Source organism: Acomys minous (genome assembly GCF_964271855.1).
Source record: "Acomys minous genome assembly, chromosome: 17".
In the NCBI taxonomy this organism is placed as follows: domain Eukaryota; kingdom Metazoa; phylum Chordata; class Mammalia; order Rodentia; family Muridae; genus Acomys; species Acomys minous.
This window is the reverse complement of record NC_140500.1, coordinates 36,315,934-36,335,759: the sequence shown is the minus strand read 5'-3', so window position 1 is coordinate 36,335,759 and position 19,826 is coordinate 36,315,934. Positions and strand designations below refer to the sequence as shown.

At 44.7% G+C, this 19,826-nt stretch overlaps 1 protein-coding gene across 15 annotated transcripts in view; it reads left to right on the top strand.

Moving 5' to 3' along the window:
• The window catches only part of ITPR1 (inositol 1,4,5-trisphosphate receptor type 1), a 357,780-nt gene extending 343,259 nt beyond the window's left edge, over positions 1–14,521 (top strand). For all 15 annotated transcript variants that reach the window (XM_084765480.1, XM_084765471.1, XM_084765479.1 and 12 more), the window contains 2 exons: positions 5,763–5,924; positions 13,155–14,521. In XM_084765480.1, the coding sequence (XP_084621606.1) occupies positions 5,763–5,924; positions 13,155–13,241 (249 nt within the window). In that variant the 3' untranslated portion in view covers positions 13,242–14,521. The remainder of the gene's footprint in view (positions 1–5,762; positions 5,925–13,154) is intronic.
• Positions 14,522–19,826: the final 5,305 nt, after the last annotated feature.

Below are 19,826 nucleotides of genomic sequence, written 5' to 3'. Positions count from 1 at the left end.
TCTCCACCTGAGCAGCTTCCTCTGAGGAGGTGATGGATTCTCTGGAGTCTTTCTCAGAACAGTAACTTCACTTGAACTTGGGAAGAAAACACCTGCTTCTCAGCACTGGCAGCACACAGCCCATCCTCCTGTGCTCCCGCCTCTGCTCTTCCTCTCGCTGGCTCTGCTCCCCACCCTCCCACCCCCACACCCTCTTTCCCTCTTTACACTCAAGGACACGTTGAAGTGGCTGGTCAGTGCCACCTCCGTGTCTAAAACTTCAGTGTTTGCCTTTGCAGGGACTTTTCCAACTTTACCTAGAAAAGAACTAACCAGAACTTTAGCACTTGTGGTTAGCCTGCTTCCGGCTGTGGCTTCAGTTAGTCTGTGTGCTCTGACAGAGGAAGTATTTGCAATGATGGGAACTGCCTGACTGGATTGTGGGAGGGCCAGGGCAGACGGTGCCTCATAGCATTGGCATGTGAGATGCCAGCAGCACGCCAAGGGAGGAGAAGCAGAAAGGGACATATCAGACCAAGAGTGGCAGATGCTGTGTGCCCCCCACCCCAAAACCACACACATTCCCCACAGTGTGAACTCATTTATAAACAGAATGTCTTGGTTAAAGATGGCCTTCCCAAAAATGCAGAAACCAAGACAGTGGCGTGCTGTTTATCGCATGTAGACAGGATATCTACACAGAGGACAAGAATCTGCAAAGATGGATGTCTATGCCTTCACACTCTGGCTAGAGAGTCATGGGTGACAGGAGCAGTGGGTGACAAGCTAGTGATGTCATATAAAGTCCCAGTATTTGCATTCACACCCCTACATACGCATGTGCGCACGTGCACACACGTATGCACACATACACACAGAACTTTCACAGTGATTGGAATATTTTCAGTTTGATTCTCCATATAGGTTGGAACCCTCTTGATGAGGAACCAGCAGGAGCTCATCCTACCGAGCCACATGCAAAACCACCTGGAAACTGAGAGAAGTGTTTGGCTAACATTGCTAATTAATTTTAACTACTACGTAATTGAGGATTTGACCTAACAGCCAGGTGATTATTTAATTAATTAAAATACTGGCAATACCAAGGATCTCACATTTAAGTATGCGATTTTGGTGCAGAACAGTAGAACCTGTACTCCACAGGACTCGATTGTGTTCCACTGCACTTGGCTGGTGTGGGTTAGGATTTTAGTGGGGTTCCTCCTACCCCAGTTCCACACTACAAATTTTAAGGAGGCAGTGAAGGAGAATTTACAGTGAATGGGTCACAGCCCAGAAAACCATTTTTCCTACCTTTGCGTGGCAGACTTCCTAAGAAATGGAGAATGAAGGGTTAGCCCAAGGCTGGGACACATGGCCCACAGCTGCCCACAGCAGACACACCGTGGATGCTACTCCACAGCATCTTTCAATTTACTGTGGTTACAGACGCATTACCTCTATCGTGGTTTTATGGACTCCTTGAGCACGGCCTTCATATCCCAGGCTCACTAGCGTCCCATGTACAGAGCAGGCATGAGTCAAAGTTCAGTCAAGGACACTTGGGTGGAAGAAGTGTGTGCAGTTTGTATGTGTTCCCATGGGCACTGCTGGAACTGACGGGTGGGGTGAGAGGACATCACATGTGCTGCAGAAGAAGGTGGGCATTGGCAGTAGCACAGTCTCACTGTAGTCTGTCATTGCTCAGTCAGGTATTACAGTTCCTTAAACTCAAAGCTGTGTGTGCACCCATGCATGACTCTTTTGAAGACCTCATTTACATGGACTCTTTGGGAATCTGTCTTCTCTTTTCATGAAAGGGTTACTAAGCACATGGGGCATTTGAGAGCCTGACCTTAGATGAGTTCGCTACCAATTTGGCCTTGGAGCATCTGTTTGCAGAGCCTCACTAAGTTAATCCCAGACGAGCCCGTGGTAGCTGCTCAGTGTGCATGCCCTCATCTGGTAAGGCAGAGTTTCTTCTCTAACATCAGCTTCCCTTTTCTTTCCTTCATTTCCAGCTTCACGTTTAGCTCCTATCTTTCTTCCTATCCCAGACCCTCCCTTGTACAGCTACCGTCCAAGCTACCTTGCCCATCTGCTCTCACCTCCATGTCCAGCCACGCTGATGATCCGTTACACCTATGCCCTGCTCTATTGAGGACACACTCAATGCTCGTTCCCTTCAGAGCCTGGTGCTGGCCTCCATCAGGCCTTCTTTGCAAAGGATGCTCGGTAGCTGGTCACCAGGCATTGGTTCTTTTCTCTCTACTGCTCATTTGACTCCGCGAAGCCTGCTTTTTTCATACCTAACGTCTACTTTCCTCATTCCCTTTGCAGGCACCTAGAGATGGAAACCCTGCTTCTTCCTACTTAGGTGTCCAAGGCAAACATGTCTACTTCTAAAGAGCTCCCATGACCCAGATGTAGTAACCATGTCTGTGTGGCCATTGCACCATCCTCAGTGCCAAGCACATGAAATAAGGGCTCCTACAGTTTATGTTTATACATACTTGAGCTCAAATCACCATAAGATGCTCACCCATTCAGTTATAACGCAATTTGTAAATACAAATTAAGGGCTTTTTGTTTTGGTGTTATTGTTTTCTGTTGTTTGGGTTTTTTTTTTTCTTTATGGTTGTTTTTGTTTTTGGGGTGTGTGTGTGTGTGTGTGTGTGTGTGTGTGTGTGTGTGTGTGTGTGTTTCGATTTTGGTTTTTCAAGATAGAGTTTCTCTGTGTAATGGCCAGGGCTGTGCTGGGATTAAAGGCCTACTCCACCACTCACAGCTAATTCTTAAGATCTTATTTGAAAAAATGGGCTTTAGTCCCATCTTGTATACCCAAGTCAGAACTGTAGTTGCTCACATCTGTGTGGTGGGATCTGTCACCCCACTGCATCCCAGCTGCTGATGTATCCATGCTTTCTTCAGAGCTTGACAGCAACAGCAGGACTTGGGATCTGTGTTCTCCTTCCCTGGGATAATTCTATAACAGATTATAGCAGTGAGGCTGGGTCTCTGTGGCCTTTGATGGGGATGATGGCCTATGGGATAGTGTTGGGATCATGACTTTGTCAGCCAGTCCTCACCATCCCTCTATCCCTTCACAGAGGCTAGAGTTTATGGCCCACTTGCCACAGCCTACTGTCTTCTTAAATATGAAGTTCATTTCTCCCTCAGCATTTTAGTCCTTAAATATGAGACGTTTCCTTGGTGGGAACATGAAGCGTTATGTCTGAATGATGGACACAGACCTCTAGAATCTCCTCCACAGTAGGTCACTGAAGCTGTTCCATAGCAAACTGATTACAGGCAGAGAAACACGTCAGAGTCTTAAGCTAGTGGCTTTGAAGAGGGATGTGGTATGGGCTGATCTTTTCCCTGTCACTCTGATAAGAAATAGACTAAAATGAACATAGGGTGGCATGAATGTTTTCCATGGGGTACAGCAGGGCAGGCTCTGCTGTTTTTTTCTCCTTCAGCAGAAAAGAAAAACTGTAAGCTAACTACTTCAGCTCGCTTGAGTAGAGCCCATGAAAGATCCCTCCATCCCCACACAAACGCTGACTGACTGCTTGGTCTAGTCACTCCATAGAGGGGGTTCCAGCCCTCACCTTACAGGGTAGTGAGAGCTCCTGGGGATGCGTTCCTGGACTCCCCTGGTGTTCTGAGGTGCGACTGAGCTAGGGGTATAGGTCAGTGGTTAGAATGCTTTTCCACAGCCACATAAGCGGACATGGTGGTACACAGCTATAATTCCAACAGTCGGGACATAGAGGCAGGAGGATCATGAGTTCAGGGTCACCTTAGCTTCACTATGAGTTTAAGGCCACTCTGGGATACAGGAGACCGTGCTCCCCTTCCCCCAGGAAAAAGAGATGTGCTACTTTGTGACTTGCCTTCTGTGTTTATTTTGCACCTGGCCCTAGCATGGCTTCTCCTGCAGTATCACCTTAATTGAAAACAGTTTCGTGGTCTCAACTGATATGCCATATCCAGACTTGGGTCTGGCAGAGTATTGTTTTTTATTTCAAGATACTGACCCGCTCTGTTATATACAACAGAGGTTGGCCAATACTAGTCCACAGTCCAAACCCAGTAAGCCACCAGCATTTGTAAATAGTGTCTTATTGGCATACAGCTGCATCTTCTCTTTTACATAATGCCTATAAGCTATCTTGAAGGGGGCAACAGTGGTTGTAGCAGAGACTATATGATTTACAACAAAAAATAATCTGTATCAGAAAAGACTGACTCCCATAAAAATGCTGAGAACCTGTAGTAGATCAAAGCAACAATAGTACATTGTTCTTACTTGCAGGGGTGTGTTGAACATGTATGCAGTGTATACTGATAAGATCAAAGTGGTCCAGGTGAGAATGACACTGGCTAGATCCGAAATGAGTCAGTTCCCCTGGATCTTGATATTCATTCCTGCCCCTCTGTTCAGAGCCTGAGTACAAGGCATGCTGTTCAGAAGACGGGCATCATAGGCAGGAGGAAGTGAGGTGAGAGAGGGAAAAGCCCTATTCTGCTATCCAGAGGTGAGAGGCAGGCTAAAAACATCAAAAGGATGGAGCTGGGTAGGGCATGCAGCAAAATGTCCCTGCCTTGTACAGTGGGCAGCATCTATCGCCCACTGCAGGCTGGAGGGAACACAGGGGATACTTTCCATAAGCTCTCAAACTGGAAATGGATTGAGGAGCCTGTGCCTCATCTTCAGTCTGTTAAAACAATCCCTTTACCCAAGCACATTCACATTTGTCCATTTATATGCCAGAACAGGTGAGCACTTCCTGCAGATTTTTTTCCAGTGTAATTCTTTTTGAGTACAGCACAGTATGAGGTACCTACAGTAGTCAAAGGCTCAGGAACAGAGAGAAAACAGATGGTGGCTTCAAGGGGTGGTTAAAGGGAGTGGGATTTCAGCTGGGTAAAATGAGACGTCCTGTTGTGGGCTATGGTGCATCAATGTAATGTATTCAGTGCCCCTGAATGGTAACTTTAAAAGTACTAAAGTCTGTTGTTATGCATGCTTTGCCCCAATCTGAAGCAAGGCTTTGCCAGCCATATAATTTTGCAAAGACAAGAGCTGCAGTGGCAAAGACAGGAGCCATGGTGGTGGTGTCCACTGTTGCACTTAGGATAGCCCACTCTCCCCTTATAGTTAACTTTGCAATACTTTCCTCTTCTAAGAATTAAGAGTCCCGTTGTGTTAATCGCAACTTTGCTAGGCTAGGGAGATGGCTCAGTGAGCTAAGTGCTTGCTGCCCAAGCATAAGAACCTGTACTTGGATTCCCAGAGCGCACGTAAAACGTCAGAAAAAGCGGCATGCCCTTGTGACCTCAGAGATGTGGGGATCCCTGGGGCTTGCTGGCCAGTGAGTCTAGCCAAGTTGGGGAGTTCACTTGCAGTGAGACCTTTTCTCAAAAGAATGAAGCAGACCAGGCATAGTAATGCACACCTTTAATCTCAGTGTTTGTGAGGCAGAGGCAGCCAGGTGTCTGAGAGACAAGGCCAGCCTGGTCGAAATACTTTTGCACCAGTCTGTAGTGCATAATGAGACCTGTCCCCAAAAGAGGAAAACAAAAAGTGGTGAGCAAATGAGAAAGACCCCTGATGTCAACCGCTGGCCTCCAAACTCAAACCGTTATTACTTCTAGGACAGGCAGAGATTAACAGCATGAGAGATGGCCCATGGGAAGGACGGCGTGAAAAGATGGCTCTTCTTGTCTCCACCCTTAGAAGTAACTCCCACTTTTTCCCCCTTTGTGGATCCTAGGAAAGAAACCTTGATTGGTTCCCCAGGATGAGAGCCATGTCCCTGGTCAGCAGCGATTCTGAGGGGGAGCAGAACGAGCTGAGGAACCTGCAGGAGAAGCTGGAGTCCACCATGAAGCTTGTCACCAATCTCTCTGGCCAGCTGTCAGAACTAAAGGACCAGGTAAAGGATGAACACCCCTCACCCAGCTCCCCAGCCTATACACGTTCCACTCTCGGTCACACATCCCAAGTCTGGTGCAAAGATTGGCAGCATTTGTGTCATGGTGTTGAAGCGTTTCACCTCCATAGAGGGGACTGGGTGTCAAAAGACACTCAGCCCTCACAGTCCCTGCCTTTGCTGCCCTTACCATCAGTGTGGCTATGTCACTGTTTTTGTGCTGCCACAGGTATGGTTTTACTATGTGTTCTACCTTAGTGAAGCACAGAGCAACAAACACAGCACGCTGCGTAAAAGCCATGTGTACCCTTTGGACTTGACTCATTAGGGAGGCAGTATGTGCTTAGTTCTGCGTTAGCTTCTTAGCGCTGTGATTTCTCATGAGTTCATTCAGGGTCCTGAGAGAAGCTGCACATTTTGGAAAGCCTTTCTTGTCCTCTCAGAAACACAGCCCCCACCCTGCCCCTTGGAGAAAGTTGACAGGGGGCAACAGATTTCCACCAAACCTGGCTTACTGTCCTCCATACACCTCTTTTGATGCCTTAAGAATGGAACAGTCACCAGGTGGTTAGGTAGTGACCGGTGCCGCTCTGGGTCAAGGACTTGAGCTGGCGATGGTCAGCCAGCTCACTGGGATAAGCACACACTAACGGTACAGCTCAGCATATCTTGTTTCTGGGGCATGTTAAGCAACAGCACAGACACAGCAGTAGGCAGGCACTGGACAACCTGCCCTGGAGGTAAGTAGCAAGGTGTACCCACAGGTGACCTACTACTTTTGTGTACTTCAAAACTAAAGAACAGGCCTACGATAAACACTTCTTGGAGACAGTTTAGAGAGCATTTTTAATAATTCTTCTTTCAGCTATATTTCCTTCCCAGCTGATTTTTTTTTTTTTTTTTTTTTTTTTTTTTTGCTCATCTGTGCCCTAAGACACCATTTGGCCTCGAGTTCTTTTCTTTTACATATACTAACATAAATATAAATAATAAAAGACCAATGAGAAAAGGTGGTGCTATCAATGAGAGCCCTCTACAGCCCAGAGCTTGGCAACCACCTGAATGAAAAATAACCTAAATAAGTAAACTAATAAAGGTCTAACTAGATTACTTTGCTTCGTAACTGCCCATCCTGCTGTGAGACAGCTAATGGATGTTTTACTGGACCAAGCTGACTCATGAATACACTAATGGCTGTGTCTGCCTCTGTCCCCCACCCTGACCCCCACTCCCACTCCCCAGGGGCTGATGAACTTCACAGCCCTAGCAAGCTATCTTCTCCCACTGAGGTAGCTGTGGCATCAAGAGGCTCAGTCCAATCAAATGTTTTAAATTTGGTACAAAAACCAAATCTCAGACTCTGATCGAAGACACGTCAACCTAGCCGCTAAGGGTGATGTTGCGCCATTTTTCAGAGCATTCATCTGTACTTCATGTCCGGGGTATCAGAACTGCTCCTTCTGAGGCCTCCTAGCTCTGCAGAACCTCTAACTCTCCTCTCATTTCCTCATGACTATCTCCTATTATCATCCTTGGAAGCTCCATAGGGGTGTGCTCTGTTGATGTGAACAATTGGGTACTTCCAGTTTACCACAGGGTTTCTTAAGATATGTCTGAAACAAAACTGTTATGTGTTTTAGTGTTGTGTGGTAGTAAAATCAAGGCAGCCCTTCCCTTCCGGCTCTGTGGAAAGGCCCTGTCCACACAGTGCTCAGTCTGTCATCTCCCCGGGGGTCACAGTGAGCGATTCCGCAGCTGCTTCAAGCCTCACTTCACAGGCCAGTGACCTTGTCTACAGTATGAGCTGGGCTGAGGAAAGACAGCAGGAATGGCGGGTGTAGGGAGATACTCAGGAAAGCAGCGGGCCATCTTTCCAGTTCCCTGTTTTCTTGATGAAGATGTCAAGGAACACAGAGGGCTCTTAGGAAATCTACCGCACTGTGTATCACAGCACGAGGGTGTGAAGCCCTCACCCCGAGTGGCGGCCTACTTTTGACGTCTTGAGTGGTTTTGTTTTGAGTTTCTTTGTTCTGTTTTGTCTTCAGCTTGCCTTCTGTGATCAACTTTTAAAATGTCTTTTCATTTGCATTTAAGAATCCTATTTCATGACACTAAAGATGTATGCATAGCTGAGCCTAAAGGGGCTTGTATAAACTCAGGCCAGGGTAGAGCTGTTCCTATTGAACTGACATTTGACTAAACAGACTAAAGTTCATGAAGTCCCCTTAGACCCTGAGTGGTTTCAACTGTTCAATTCCTAGCCCTTCCTACATTTTCTTTTTCAGTTCTCAGGTTGGCAGTTGGAACCACCCTTTAGAAAGCCCGTCCCTGTGAGTGATTCTGAAAATGAAAATTTTTTTTCTTGGAAAGTGTTATAGGCTACAAAGAAGCATGGAAAGGAAGTAACACATTTTGAAGTTCTTTTACCAGGATTGAACTGCTGAAGTTTCAGGGCGATAAGAAATATAGGGAGAAAAAAAAACCCAGTTGCTTTGGGGGCAAGAGCAGGGTTGTTTCACTCCAAAGGAGGTAGAGATTGTAGAGATTGCTTCCTTCATCTGCCGTCTACCAAACCTTTGCTGTGTCATCTCAGCACCAACCTGAGTAGGTTAGAGTGTAATTAAGTTTGGTGTTAGGAGAATTGTAGGCATTTTTAAGCTGTTGTGTATAAGAACTCATAGTGGCATGTTATGGGTCTGATTTTGGTCAATGCAAGAATTCCTGCCCACAAAAGGCAACAAAATGGACTAAAGCCCAAAAGCCTCACAGATGATTCAAGAACAAGAAACTCTGTCATAGACATTTTTACTACGACCATGAAAGACTGCCATTCATGGGGAAACCCAAAAATTGCTTCATCCCTTAGCTATTTTGTCGATGTTCTGACCCAGAAACAAGCAATGGAGCGATAGTCATTTAAGTATGAATGACGTTAGGTTTCACTCTCCACGGTGCTTATTTTGTTTTTCTAAACTAGCAACGGGGGAGAAGTCCTTGTGAGGAGATTAGTGAAAATGTGATTAGCGCTGTCAGGTGTTCAGTCCGCTGAGACCGGTTGCTTAGGATTGCTATTCTAGGTGTTAACGATGCATCTCATCTCCAAATTTCCCCTCCCAAGAGATTCTGAACACTAAATGTGATTCTCTTACATCCTTATTCCAAGGAGGAAGACTAATGTAAGAACTTCATAATTTTTTTTTTGCATGTTTCCTTCATAATGCAAAAGAGCAAATACTAAGCAAAAGGTTAATTTTCTTGAAAATGTGACTGGCTTCCTATAGGACAGCCACCCTTATCTGTTATGCTAGGAATGTAAGAAGTGCTTGAACATCTAAATTATATTATTAGCATGTTGCCTTTTTCATGAAAGAGAGCCAAGACATCTGCCTTCTAGGGCCCCATGTTTAGAAACAGAGAAGAAGTGAGTGGAGTCCGTGCAACATGGAGGAGGCTGGCCCAACAGTAGCTTAGGGTGAGATGAGTGTAGCTTCTGAATCATACAAGTAGGTGGCTTCTGGGCTGGCAGAGAACTACAGTAGGGGCCTTCCGGGAGAGGAAGTAGCATGAGCAAATGCATGACAGCGCATGGCATGCTGAAGGAATGGCAGTCCACCCAGGTTAACCTGACTCCTCACTTCAGCCAGCACATAAGAGCCACGTGTTCACCACACACAGAGCTATCAGGACCCCAAGGCAAAGAGGACCTAGCGTCTGCCTCCTAGAACTAGCTGTCTCCCCAGCAAGACTTACAAGCAGGTGAATTACACTTGAACACAGTATGCTACAGAGGTCTCAGCTGGCTTCTGTGGCAGTGGACAAAGGGGTGTGATGATTTCTCCATAGTGAGCTTCTTCAGGGAACGACTGCAGTCATTGACTGCCTCCCCCTCTTCTCAGGGTTCTTCCGTGCTGGGTTCAGGGCCCGAGAAAGAGTTTGTCAGTCAGAAAGGATTTAACATATTAAGGGGATTCCGCCAAGGGTCTGAACGATAATAATACATCAGCAATGTAATTGTATTTAGCAGATGCTGTGCTGGGGGCTTGTTTGGGGTTGTTTTCTTTCTTTTCCTTTGTTTTTCTTCTAAGCATTTGGGGTTCATCATTTAAGCTGACTGACTCCACAGAAGCCAAGGGAAGAAGTTCCGGTTACTAGATATCACTGGCTGTTCGGAATCTCAGGAGCCAGGATGTTTCTCTACGTGTAACCGGAAGCTGTTCAGAGAATATTAAGATCTGTTGTGAGCCTCTGTGCCAGATTTTAACCACCTCATGATGTTCCGCGCTGTGTCCAGTGTTCTCATACAAGGTCTTTCTGATGTTACTTCCGTCTTATTTATAAAGCTATTAGTGAGACGCAAAAGACAGCACAGAGACATTCAAGGTAGCTTTTCCGTTTGTATTGCTGTGAAGCACAGCACAGCCTCAACTCTCCATCTTCAGCTAAGTGGACGTTCTAAAAACCTTTAATGTTCTACAACTAGGACATTTTACATGACTCAGTGACCTTAGGTCTGACTCTGATGGAGGCCTTTATCAGTCCTCAATTTTGCTTTGCTTTGGATGTCTGAAGAGTACACTATGTGCGATTAGGACACATTCTGACCATTTTTTACATTTCCTGACACAGTGATGGTAACACACAGTGAGTGCCTTGTAGTAAGGTAGGTGGATAGGCTACCCTGTGAAAAGTCTGAATGAAGCTAATAAAGAAAAGCTCTCTGAGAGCAGGCATGGACAGGAGGAAAAATGAAGTGGCCAGGACTGTTGGCCTGGGCTTCTCTTACGTCAGGTTTAATCCTTAGCTGCTTTATGGCTTTTTGTCTTTCTTGTTTGTTGTTGCTGCTCGTAACTCCCTTGTAGTTGCTACTACGTGATAGCCACTTCTTCCAATAGCATTGGGTTAAATGACTTCCTCCTGTCTAAAAGGCAAGGCAAGGTAAATGCAGATCACACAGTCAGATGGTGTGCTTCTGGATTCTCAGCTGCACAGAATCTTCTCCAAGACCTGGCTTCATGTAAGCGAAAGGCAGCACAGAAGTATGTGAAGACATGCTCAAAATGGACATGCCCATTAACATCTTTGGCAGCCAGGGATTCATTAGAAATGTGTATCCCTAGGCCCCCAGCAGACCTGACATATCAGATTCTGTTTGTGGTCCCTCTTGTCTGTATTTTAATGTTTTTGCTGGGCGGTTGTTTTGCTGAACCATTTATGAACCATTCTATGGAAATAATAAAAATCAGATAGGCCTATACCGGGCACTTGAAATGATCAGGGGTTAAGAATTGGCCACTAACTATAGCACTGTGAACCTGTCTGGTCTGTGAGGGAGGGAATATGATTTACCTAACCAGCTTGGAAGAAACAAATGGAAAGGAAGACTAGGACCACAAGGGAGGGAGGACCACGAGGGAGGGAGGACCACAAGGGAGGGAGGACCACGAGGGAGGGAGGAAGCCATTAATGGCTCTAGGTGAAGCCAGAGAGCTCTACAGGTCATGAGTTTAAGACACAGATAGACTGACTGACTTACTGAGTAGGGACAAGGCCAGAGCATATAAAAGGATTCTCTCTGGTACCAGCAGCTAATGAAAGCATTGAAGAGAAGGGTGTATGGGCCAGCTTTGAGCTGCAAGGCCTCACAGCAGCGGTGTATGGACGTTTTAGAAGTAGTAAACTTTCATAGAGGGTGAATATGCCAAGATTTCTAAACCCATTTAAATACTGGAGATTACCAGTATGTGGATTTCTTCACAAGACTGCCTGTCTAGAGAGCAGTTGAAGTAAGCAAACCTGAGCTACCCTATCTGAACTGTAAGCCATACACAGAGCATGTAACTGGCATGTCAACATCACATCACAGCAAGAGTATCCCATGTATCCTGTGAACATCTCCTTCCTCAGATGAACTTGTGAATGTAAATTCTGGAGGCTGGCTAGAATATCTTCATTCAGTTCCTTACAAAAACCTTCACTTAAAACTTCCATGTGAAAGAGTTCAATCTTTGCACATCTTTTCATCTCAATTATAATGAAGAAAGCATTTCCATAGGAGCCTAAAAATAGGATCTCTTGGCTGGAGCAGTTAAGTGATCTGCTTTGAGAAAGCAAAATATAACCATTTTAAGCTTGAACCCATGTAACTGTGCTAGGAATGGACAGGAAGCCAGTCCAGGTGAGAACTGAAACCTAAGCATTCTGTGAGTGACACTGTACTTACACATCTATACATGTCCTCAGCGTCTACCCAGCAGACAGGAATTACCTTCATTACATGGGCTAAAGGACAAAGTGGCGAAAGTTAAATAACATTTTACACTGAGTTAAATGGCTGTCTGATTCCAAAGTCTGTGGGTTTGTTTTTTTTTTAACTGTTCTACCCTAAACCTCATGCTGTTTGCACATAACTTCATCTACTGTATGCATCTAGTCTTTTAGTTACCTTGGGAGCGTGCACTCCAGTCATAGTCCTGACATGCTAAGGAAAGTCTTACTGCAGAGAACTGAGTCCTAAAGTACCCAGGAGAGGGCTAGAGACCCAAAGTGAGAATTCTAGTCCAACAGCCACAAGAAACCAAACCAATCTCTTGCTTTGGGCTGTGTGAGTGCACTTGTTCATGGGGACCCCAAAAAGCCAGTGCTTATTCACAGCCCTGGTGGCCAGAGCACTGTTCATATAGCCTGGAGGGTGTGAGGACCACTCGCCTTTCCAGAAGAACCAGGTAACTTTTTCCTGACCTTGCAGTATCACTGAGGAGAGGAACCCAAGTCCCCCTAAAGGATGTGGGCACAAAGTGTCAGAGCCAGGGCTTCTAAAAACACTGCTTCTCCAGATAGTGTGACATGTCATAATCATAGCGAGCTACCATTTTCCAATGAGTCTCTACATCACTTGGAAATGGCTTTCGGAAATGACCTAGAAGCCCATGCTTCACCTGTCATTTGTTTCTCTGTGAAACAAGCAGCAGGCAGTACTCCTGAATGTCACCCTGCATGATGAGGCCACAGAATTCCTGTCTGCAGAGGAAGGTACCCCTTTTGGTGTGTGTGTGTGTGTGTGTGTGTGTGTGTGTGTGTGTGTGTGTGTGTGTGTGTGTGTGTGTGATAGTACACTATTTGTAGAAAGTGGGTTTCAGTATAACCCATAACCACAGAGGTAAATCTATGGTTCAGTGTGTGACCTGACGCACAGGAAGTGTCTGAGTGTAATGATGAAACTTTTTAACTTTCCAGATGACAGAACAGAGGAAGCAGAAACAAAGAATCGGCCTTCTAGGACATCCTCCTCACATGAATGTCAACCCACAGCAGCCAGCCTAAGCAAATGGAACGGAAGGAACATGCTCACTCTTCCTAAACTATTGTCAGCGTGGGCATGGCTCATTAGTTCTGATATGTCCGCTGAGGTCACATGTGCGCTTAGTACATTTGTAAATACTCAGTTTTGTATCGTATGTATATGATTGCTACTCTCAGAGGTGTGGATGTACGCATCGTAACTAGCTCTGTTGTTGGCAAGGTGACCTGTCACTCCTGCCAAAAACATTAAAAATGCCTTTTTTGGAAGGACTACAGAAAGTACCTGATTTGCACTTGAACCAGATTATAGATTTAAAAGTATATGACATGTATTTTGTATTTAAAGCTAGAATAGCCAGTATTTATGTTTTTTATAAAACTGTGCAATACAAATTATGCAATCACCATAACTTTGTAACTCCTGAGTGTCCTGCAGGGAGTGTGTGTCTTTGAAGCTGATATGTTAATACTTATGTAATAAATGGTTAAATATCAAATGATGCTGCTGCCAAACTTATATTAATAGCGAGTTTCTGGCCCCTGGGCAATTTTGTACCTTGTAATTATCCTATGGTGATGCTGTTTCTTGTTGCTAATGGCATTGGTGCCCCTGTTTCCTAGTGATAACTCCAGGTCTGTGAACCATTCAAACAGCATTCATTTTGAGAACAGCAACTTTAGGTTCAAGGATACTTTTAAGCTTCGAAATTAATCATTTAAAGTATTTCTTTAAGAGAGCCATGTTAGAGGCTCACATTTAGCTTGAAAGGAGTCAATGAATTTTTTAAAGGGAACTTTTTACATGAAGTTTGGGATAAAAGCATATTCCTGGCCAATCAGTGTCGTCTCCCTGGTGAATTTTGATATCATGGTATATTCAAATGAGTTAGCTGATGGTTTCTAGATTTCTCTACATCTGAACCAACATGATACAGTAAGGTAAAAAGTTATTAAGCATATATATATATATATATATATATATATACACACACATCCATGTAAGAAAACGTAGGAGCTGTCCCCTTAAGTTGCACAGCTGCCCCCTTAGGGTGCATAGTTGAACACTGACAATGCTGTTCTTCTGAAAGAGCCACGTTTGGGTTTTATTTCTTTGTCACATGATTTCTTTTATGGATGGGTGCAAAGTATATAAGAGGAAACATTTTCTACCTGTTGCCTCGTTTTGTACCTAGACCATCTCTGCATAAAGTTAAAAAAATGAAGTGGAAGCAGAGTTCTGAAGCAAGTCAAGTTTGTAAATGCATACATAAAAAATATTTAATAAATGATGCAGAATACTACATGGCGACTGGCTGGTGGCTTTCATTTGGCACTTCCTTGTGGCTTAAGAGCAATTCCAGTGTTAGAGTTTTCTCCCATTAGGACCGAGTTAAACTACAACTGCTTTGGTTACCCAGATTAATTCTGGAAATGCTGGCCTGACTTTAGAAAATAAACAATTGTTTGTGTTCTGAGGGAAAACAGTAAGACAAATGTCAGAGGGAACTGCATACGAAATTCATTCTTCCAGGTTACTGAGTGACACCTGGCTGTCACCGGCACCTGGCATGCCATGACAAGGTCCAGGGCGCTCTGTTTACTATGGGGACCTTTAACTCGGCACCTATGTGGTCAAAGTATCAATAGCCATTATAATGTGCTTTGGTCCATGCCCCCATGATCAGGATCCTGTCATAGACCATTTATGATGTTTGTTTTGTACTCGGCTCATTCTTCTGTCTACATATAGACAAGCTGAAGCAAGGCTGGCTTTGACTGTTCTTTTTGATGCCTGTTTTCTCTGGGCTTTGGTAAATAGGGCTAATTCCCACCCAGCGCAGAGAACCAAGTCAGGAATAAATTCCAGCTTAATGGGTAGTTTCATAACTGACATTTCTACTATATAAGTTGGGTATCTTAAATCAATTTTCCAGTCAGTTTAAATTTTCCACCATAAGGTAATCCTATAAGAGACGTGTGTTTTTGTCTAAAACCAAGATGGCACCTGTACTCAATCCAGCAGTTCTGCACAGCCAGCAAGGACTCACTCTTTCCCCCCGGGCTTTGCCTTTGATCTCTCAAGCTGTCCAACATGGCGTGGCTGGCAGTGTGCGGTGTGTCTCCCCAAGCCCCATCCAATTCACTGGAAAGTTCTGTATTGACATGTTTAGGTGGCAGCTTTTACAAGTCTGTCGTGTCTCATTTGAATCCTGTCACCAAAGATATAAATCTTCATTCAGCTTGCCAGCTTCAGCAGAAAATAATTGAAACTGGAGTGTCACCCCACCTTATATACAGCAGGTCCTACCCTGGGAATGTGGGCGTCAACACGAAAGCTCCTGTAGCTAAAAGAGAATCTGCAGGTAACGCTCCCAGGGCCTCCGAGAGGTCACTGATTCTGCTGCCTCCTCCACACACCACCTCTCCCTGTACCCCTGTATCAGGGGATTGAGATCCAGGTCACCTTCAAAATTACCTCCCTCAATGAAAAAGCACTGCCAGGCTAAGTATTAAGTACGACGATTCGATGCTCAAGGGCTTCATTTGCTTAAACGCGAGCCACCACACCACATCAAGTTTTGTTTTGTTTGGGGGGTTTGGTTGGTTGGTTGGTTTTTGAGACAGAGTCTCACTTAAAAGACAACGTGCTCGGTCTACCAAAGCACATGCCTGGGGCCTTCAATGGGGAGAGTAACTAACTCCTAAGCACTTAGCTCCAAAATAAACAGGTATCTCTTGACTTCTGCAAGACAGTACGAGCTCTCCCCAAGTCAGGAGCTGCCTGCCTTCTAGAACAGGGCTAACCTATCTCAGCAGTCTCCCCCTTCCTGCCCTTAGCCCTGCACGGGAAACACTACCCACCAATCTTTCTTTCTCTTCAAATCTCTTTCATAGGAGAGTCTATAAACTAGAAAGCACTAAATGTGGATACTGTGTCAAGACCGAAAACTCTGTGGCAAAGATAAGCAACCAGTAAACTCCTAACGTATCTGCTTTCCACACCTAGAAATCGCCTACAGTACCTCTTACTTAGCCACAGCTTTCAAAAGGAGAGTCAGTCTCCACTCAATCGAGGCAGCTCCCTCTGGATGACATTACTCATGCGCACTGCCTTCCCATCTCATCCCAGAAGTCGGTTTAGCCAGCTCCACTTAGCTCTTGTTCACTGCACTGATCACTTGTTAACAATCAAGTAGGATGTTGGAAAACCCCCATAAAGATTTCGATTTTACAGAAAGTACCCAAAATTCCACTGATTTTGCATCACAAAGTAGTGGTTAAAGTAGAGTTTTGAGTAAAACGCCATGTGTGTGGTTTTTGTGGGTGGCTTTAGCTAAGAATGACTGTCAGACCTCAATTACCTGAGGAGAGAGAGCTCTGACGGCAATTATAATTAAGACAATTACGATCATAACAAACACTTTTCCACCCCTAGCAATAGAAGCCATGTGTAGCATCCCAAGGCCAACTCAGAAACGCAGCCAGCCTTCAGCTCAACATCCCCAAACCTACCAACATGGAGAATTTAAAAAGACAGCACTGGCTTGTTTATAACACAAGCTCGAATTATAGGATGGACTTCCTTCATGCTGGACTTCTGAACTCATTTACTAAAATGAGTTCTCTAGAACACTGGAGGCATGACTTGAAAAAAAAAAAAAGTCAGCAAGGAAGCAACCTAAAATACTTTAAGGTCATGACAAGCCAGTGTGAAAGAGAAGCCTAACACCTAGAAGTGAAACTGCATCATCCACCCAGTCTGGAAAGAAAAAAGAAAGCTAAAAACCACTAGAGCAAGAAGGCAGAGTTTGAGAAAACCCCTAAGGTGAATTCTGAACAACAACAAAAAGAGTCCCACAACATAAGTGCGTGCTGTATACAGGAACCACTGGTGGAAAGAATTCGCCAGCACTTTTGTAATCACCTCAAGAAAAAAGAGAGAGGGAGGTTGGGCCCATGTCGATGGAACTTCAGACAATACAGTACATACAGCACCACAATCCAGAAAGTTAACCTACTCACTGCTGAACATTTTCAAGTCATTCACTTACAGTGTCTCAGAAGTCTCCTCAGATGCTTTCTGTGGAAGCTGTCTGGAAGATTTGGTGTTGAGGCTGGGCAACAAGACGGGGACCCTTTAATACAGTTCCCTCACGTTGTGGTGACCCCAACCATAGAATTTCATTGCTACTTCATAACTGTGATTGTTGTTACTGTTATGAATCATAATGCAAATATCTGTTTTCCAGTGGTCTGGTGACCCCTATGAAAGGGTCGCTCAAACCCCCAAAGGGGTCAAAACTCACAAGCTGAGAACCACTGGCTTAGAGCCTTAAGTTTGTCTGAACTCCACATGGCTACACAATGGAATAAAAAAAAAAACAGGGTCCTTGACAACGGGAATCTTTGTGCCAGCTCAACTGAGAGAGTTAGATTTTGTTTGTTCGTTTGTTTTAGGTTTTTTGAGACAGGGTTTCTCTGATAAGAGCCCTGGCTGTCCTAGACTTGCTTGCTTTGTAGACCAGGCTGGCCTTGAACTCACAAAGATCCACCTGCCACTGCCTCCAGAGTGCTGGCATTAAAGACGTGCACCACCACACCCAGTACGTCATTTCAGTTTTTAATTCTCCCCACTCTCTCTGCTTCCTCCCAAAGGTGGTAATGAGCACGAGGATGCTATACAGCAAGTGTCTGCTTTGTACGCTTCATCCGTATTCCCCATTTCTTGTGCCTGACATTTCTTCACACACTACCCACAATCTCAGCTAAGTATTGCGCAACCAAGCTACTTTCTGTTCCCAGTAAAGTGCTCTGGTGTTGTTACTGTGAATCTTAAATCTTTGTGTCTTCACATGACATGTTTGGGTCACATCCAGTCATTTTTATTTTAACTATGTTGTAACTATCAGTTTGAACTGAATAATTCATTAAAAAAAAAAAAACAACTTAGTCATACAGCTCCCAACTTCCGGATAATCGCTCTCATATTTGTGATCAGTGTTGAATTTAAAATCTGAATTCTTATTTTGAAAGATATCTGAAGATACTCAACGTCTGGGATCATGGATTTCTTTAGTTTATGAAGTAGTCTCATTTCAATTATCACTTGAACCTCCAGCCCTGTTATGATAGTTTCTCTTGCATCTCAATTGTCCTCAATTTTACTTAACATTTAAATATAAATTCTATGCTATATTATGTATAACTGTGGAGACCCAGAACTCTCCTTAACAATTTCAAGGAGTCTAACAAAGGTGTTCGCATTCTCGAGGTGAGCCTTCCCGCTTTAGATGCTAAACCCTGACTCCTATTCAGTTTTCTCTTCCTTCTCACCATCTCTTACTCCACTCGAAATGTGGCCATGGCTCTCCTTCCTTCAGTGTCCTTGACCGGGATGGGGGGTGGGGGGGAGTGTAAAAAATGGGCCTATGTTGAGGAAGAGAACAAGGGACAGGAACCCCATGAGAACAGAATCAGAGCTCCCTCCCCTTCTTTCCTGGCCACTGGAATAACAAGTTCTCAACCTTTGAGGGGCTGTTTGTATTTGCCCACCATCTTGTCCAATAACTGTAACACAAAACCAAAAGTCTTTGCTTTGAGCTGTCTCACAAAAGACACATTAGAAAGATGAACTGGATTTTACTTAACAGAACTCTGGACCTGGTATCCAAAGCCAACCCCTGGCTCCACAGACTATAATCAGTGTGCAAGGCATAGCCCAGCTCAGGCCCCAGCCCTCCACCCCTCCTGCCTACCTGTCTGGGAGGAAACCAGAAGGTCTGGGGATTTTTTTTTCATTGTTGTTTGTGTGTGAATACACACTGCACAGGTGCACACATGTGTGGGGCTACACATGCTCTTCTGTGCATGTGTATGTGGAGACCAGAGGGCATCCTCAGGTGTCAGTCCTTGAATGTCATCCAACATTTTTATTTCTTGTACAGGGTCTCTCTCTGGTCTAGAAATAGGTTACGTTGGCTATCCAGTGAGCCAGGATCTTCCTGTTGCTGGCTCCCCGGTGCTCAGTGAGAACACAAGCATGTACTACTGTGCCTGGCTTTTTTCTTTTTCTTTTTTTTCTTTCTTTCTTTTTTTTTTTTTTTTTTTTTTTTTTAGAAGAAGGAGGAGGAGGAGGGGAGAAAGAGAAGGAGGAAGCAGCAGCAGCAGCTTAGGTTATGTGGTTAAACTCAGATTCCCATGCTCTATGGGGCAATCACTTTACCAAATGAGCTATTTCCCCACCTCTAAATTGAAAGCATTTTAGGGATAAGGGTGGCACCAGTTTGTTTCCTTATCACTGGGATCAGGCACAGTCTTCCCTTGATCTACTTTAGAATCTTGGAGTCAAATCCAAGGAGGAAGATTTCATGAAGGAAGGAATATGTCAGTCATCCCAAAAGAGAAGCATACAGAAGCAAGGCTCCAGCAGCTGCTACCAGATAGCCAATCGTTACTCAGAATGCCTCCGTCTTTAGAGCTCAAAACCATAAAATAAGCTGATCCCGCCCAACAAGCAAAGGCCTACTCCTCAGTCTCCTTTCTTAAGAAAAGAGATGGGACTGTGATTTAGAGTAGCCTCTGTGAATGTGCGGATGCAGACACATC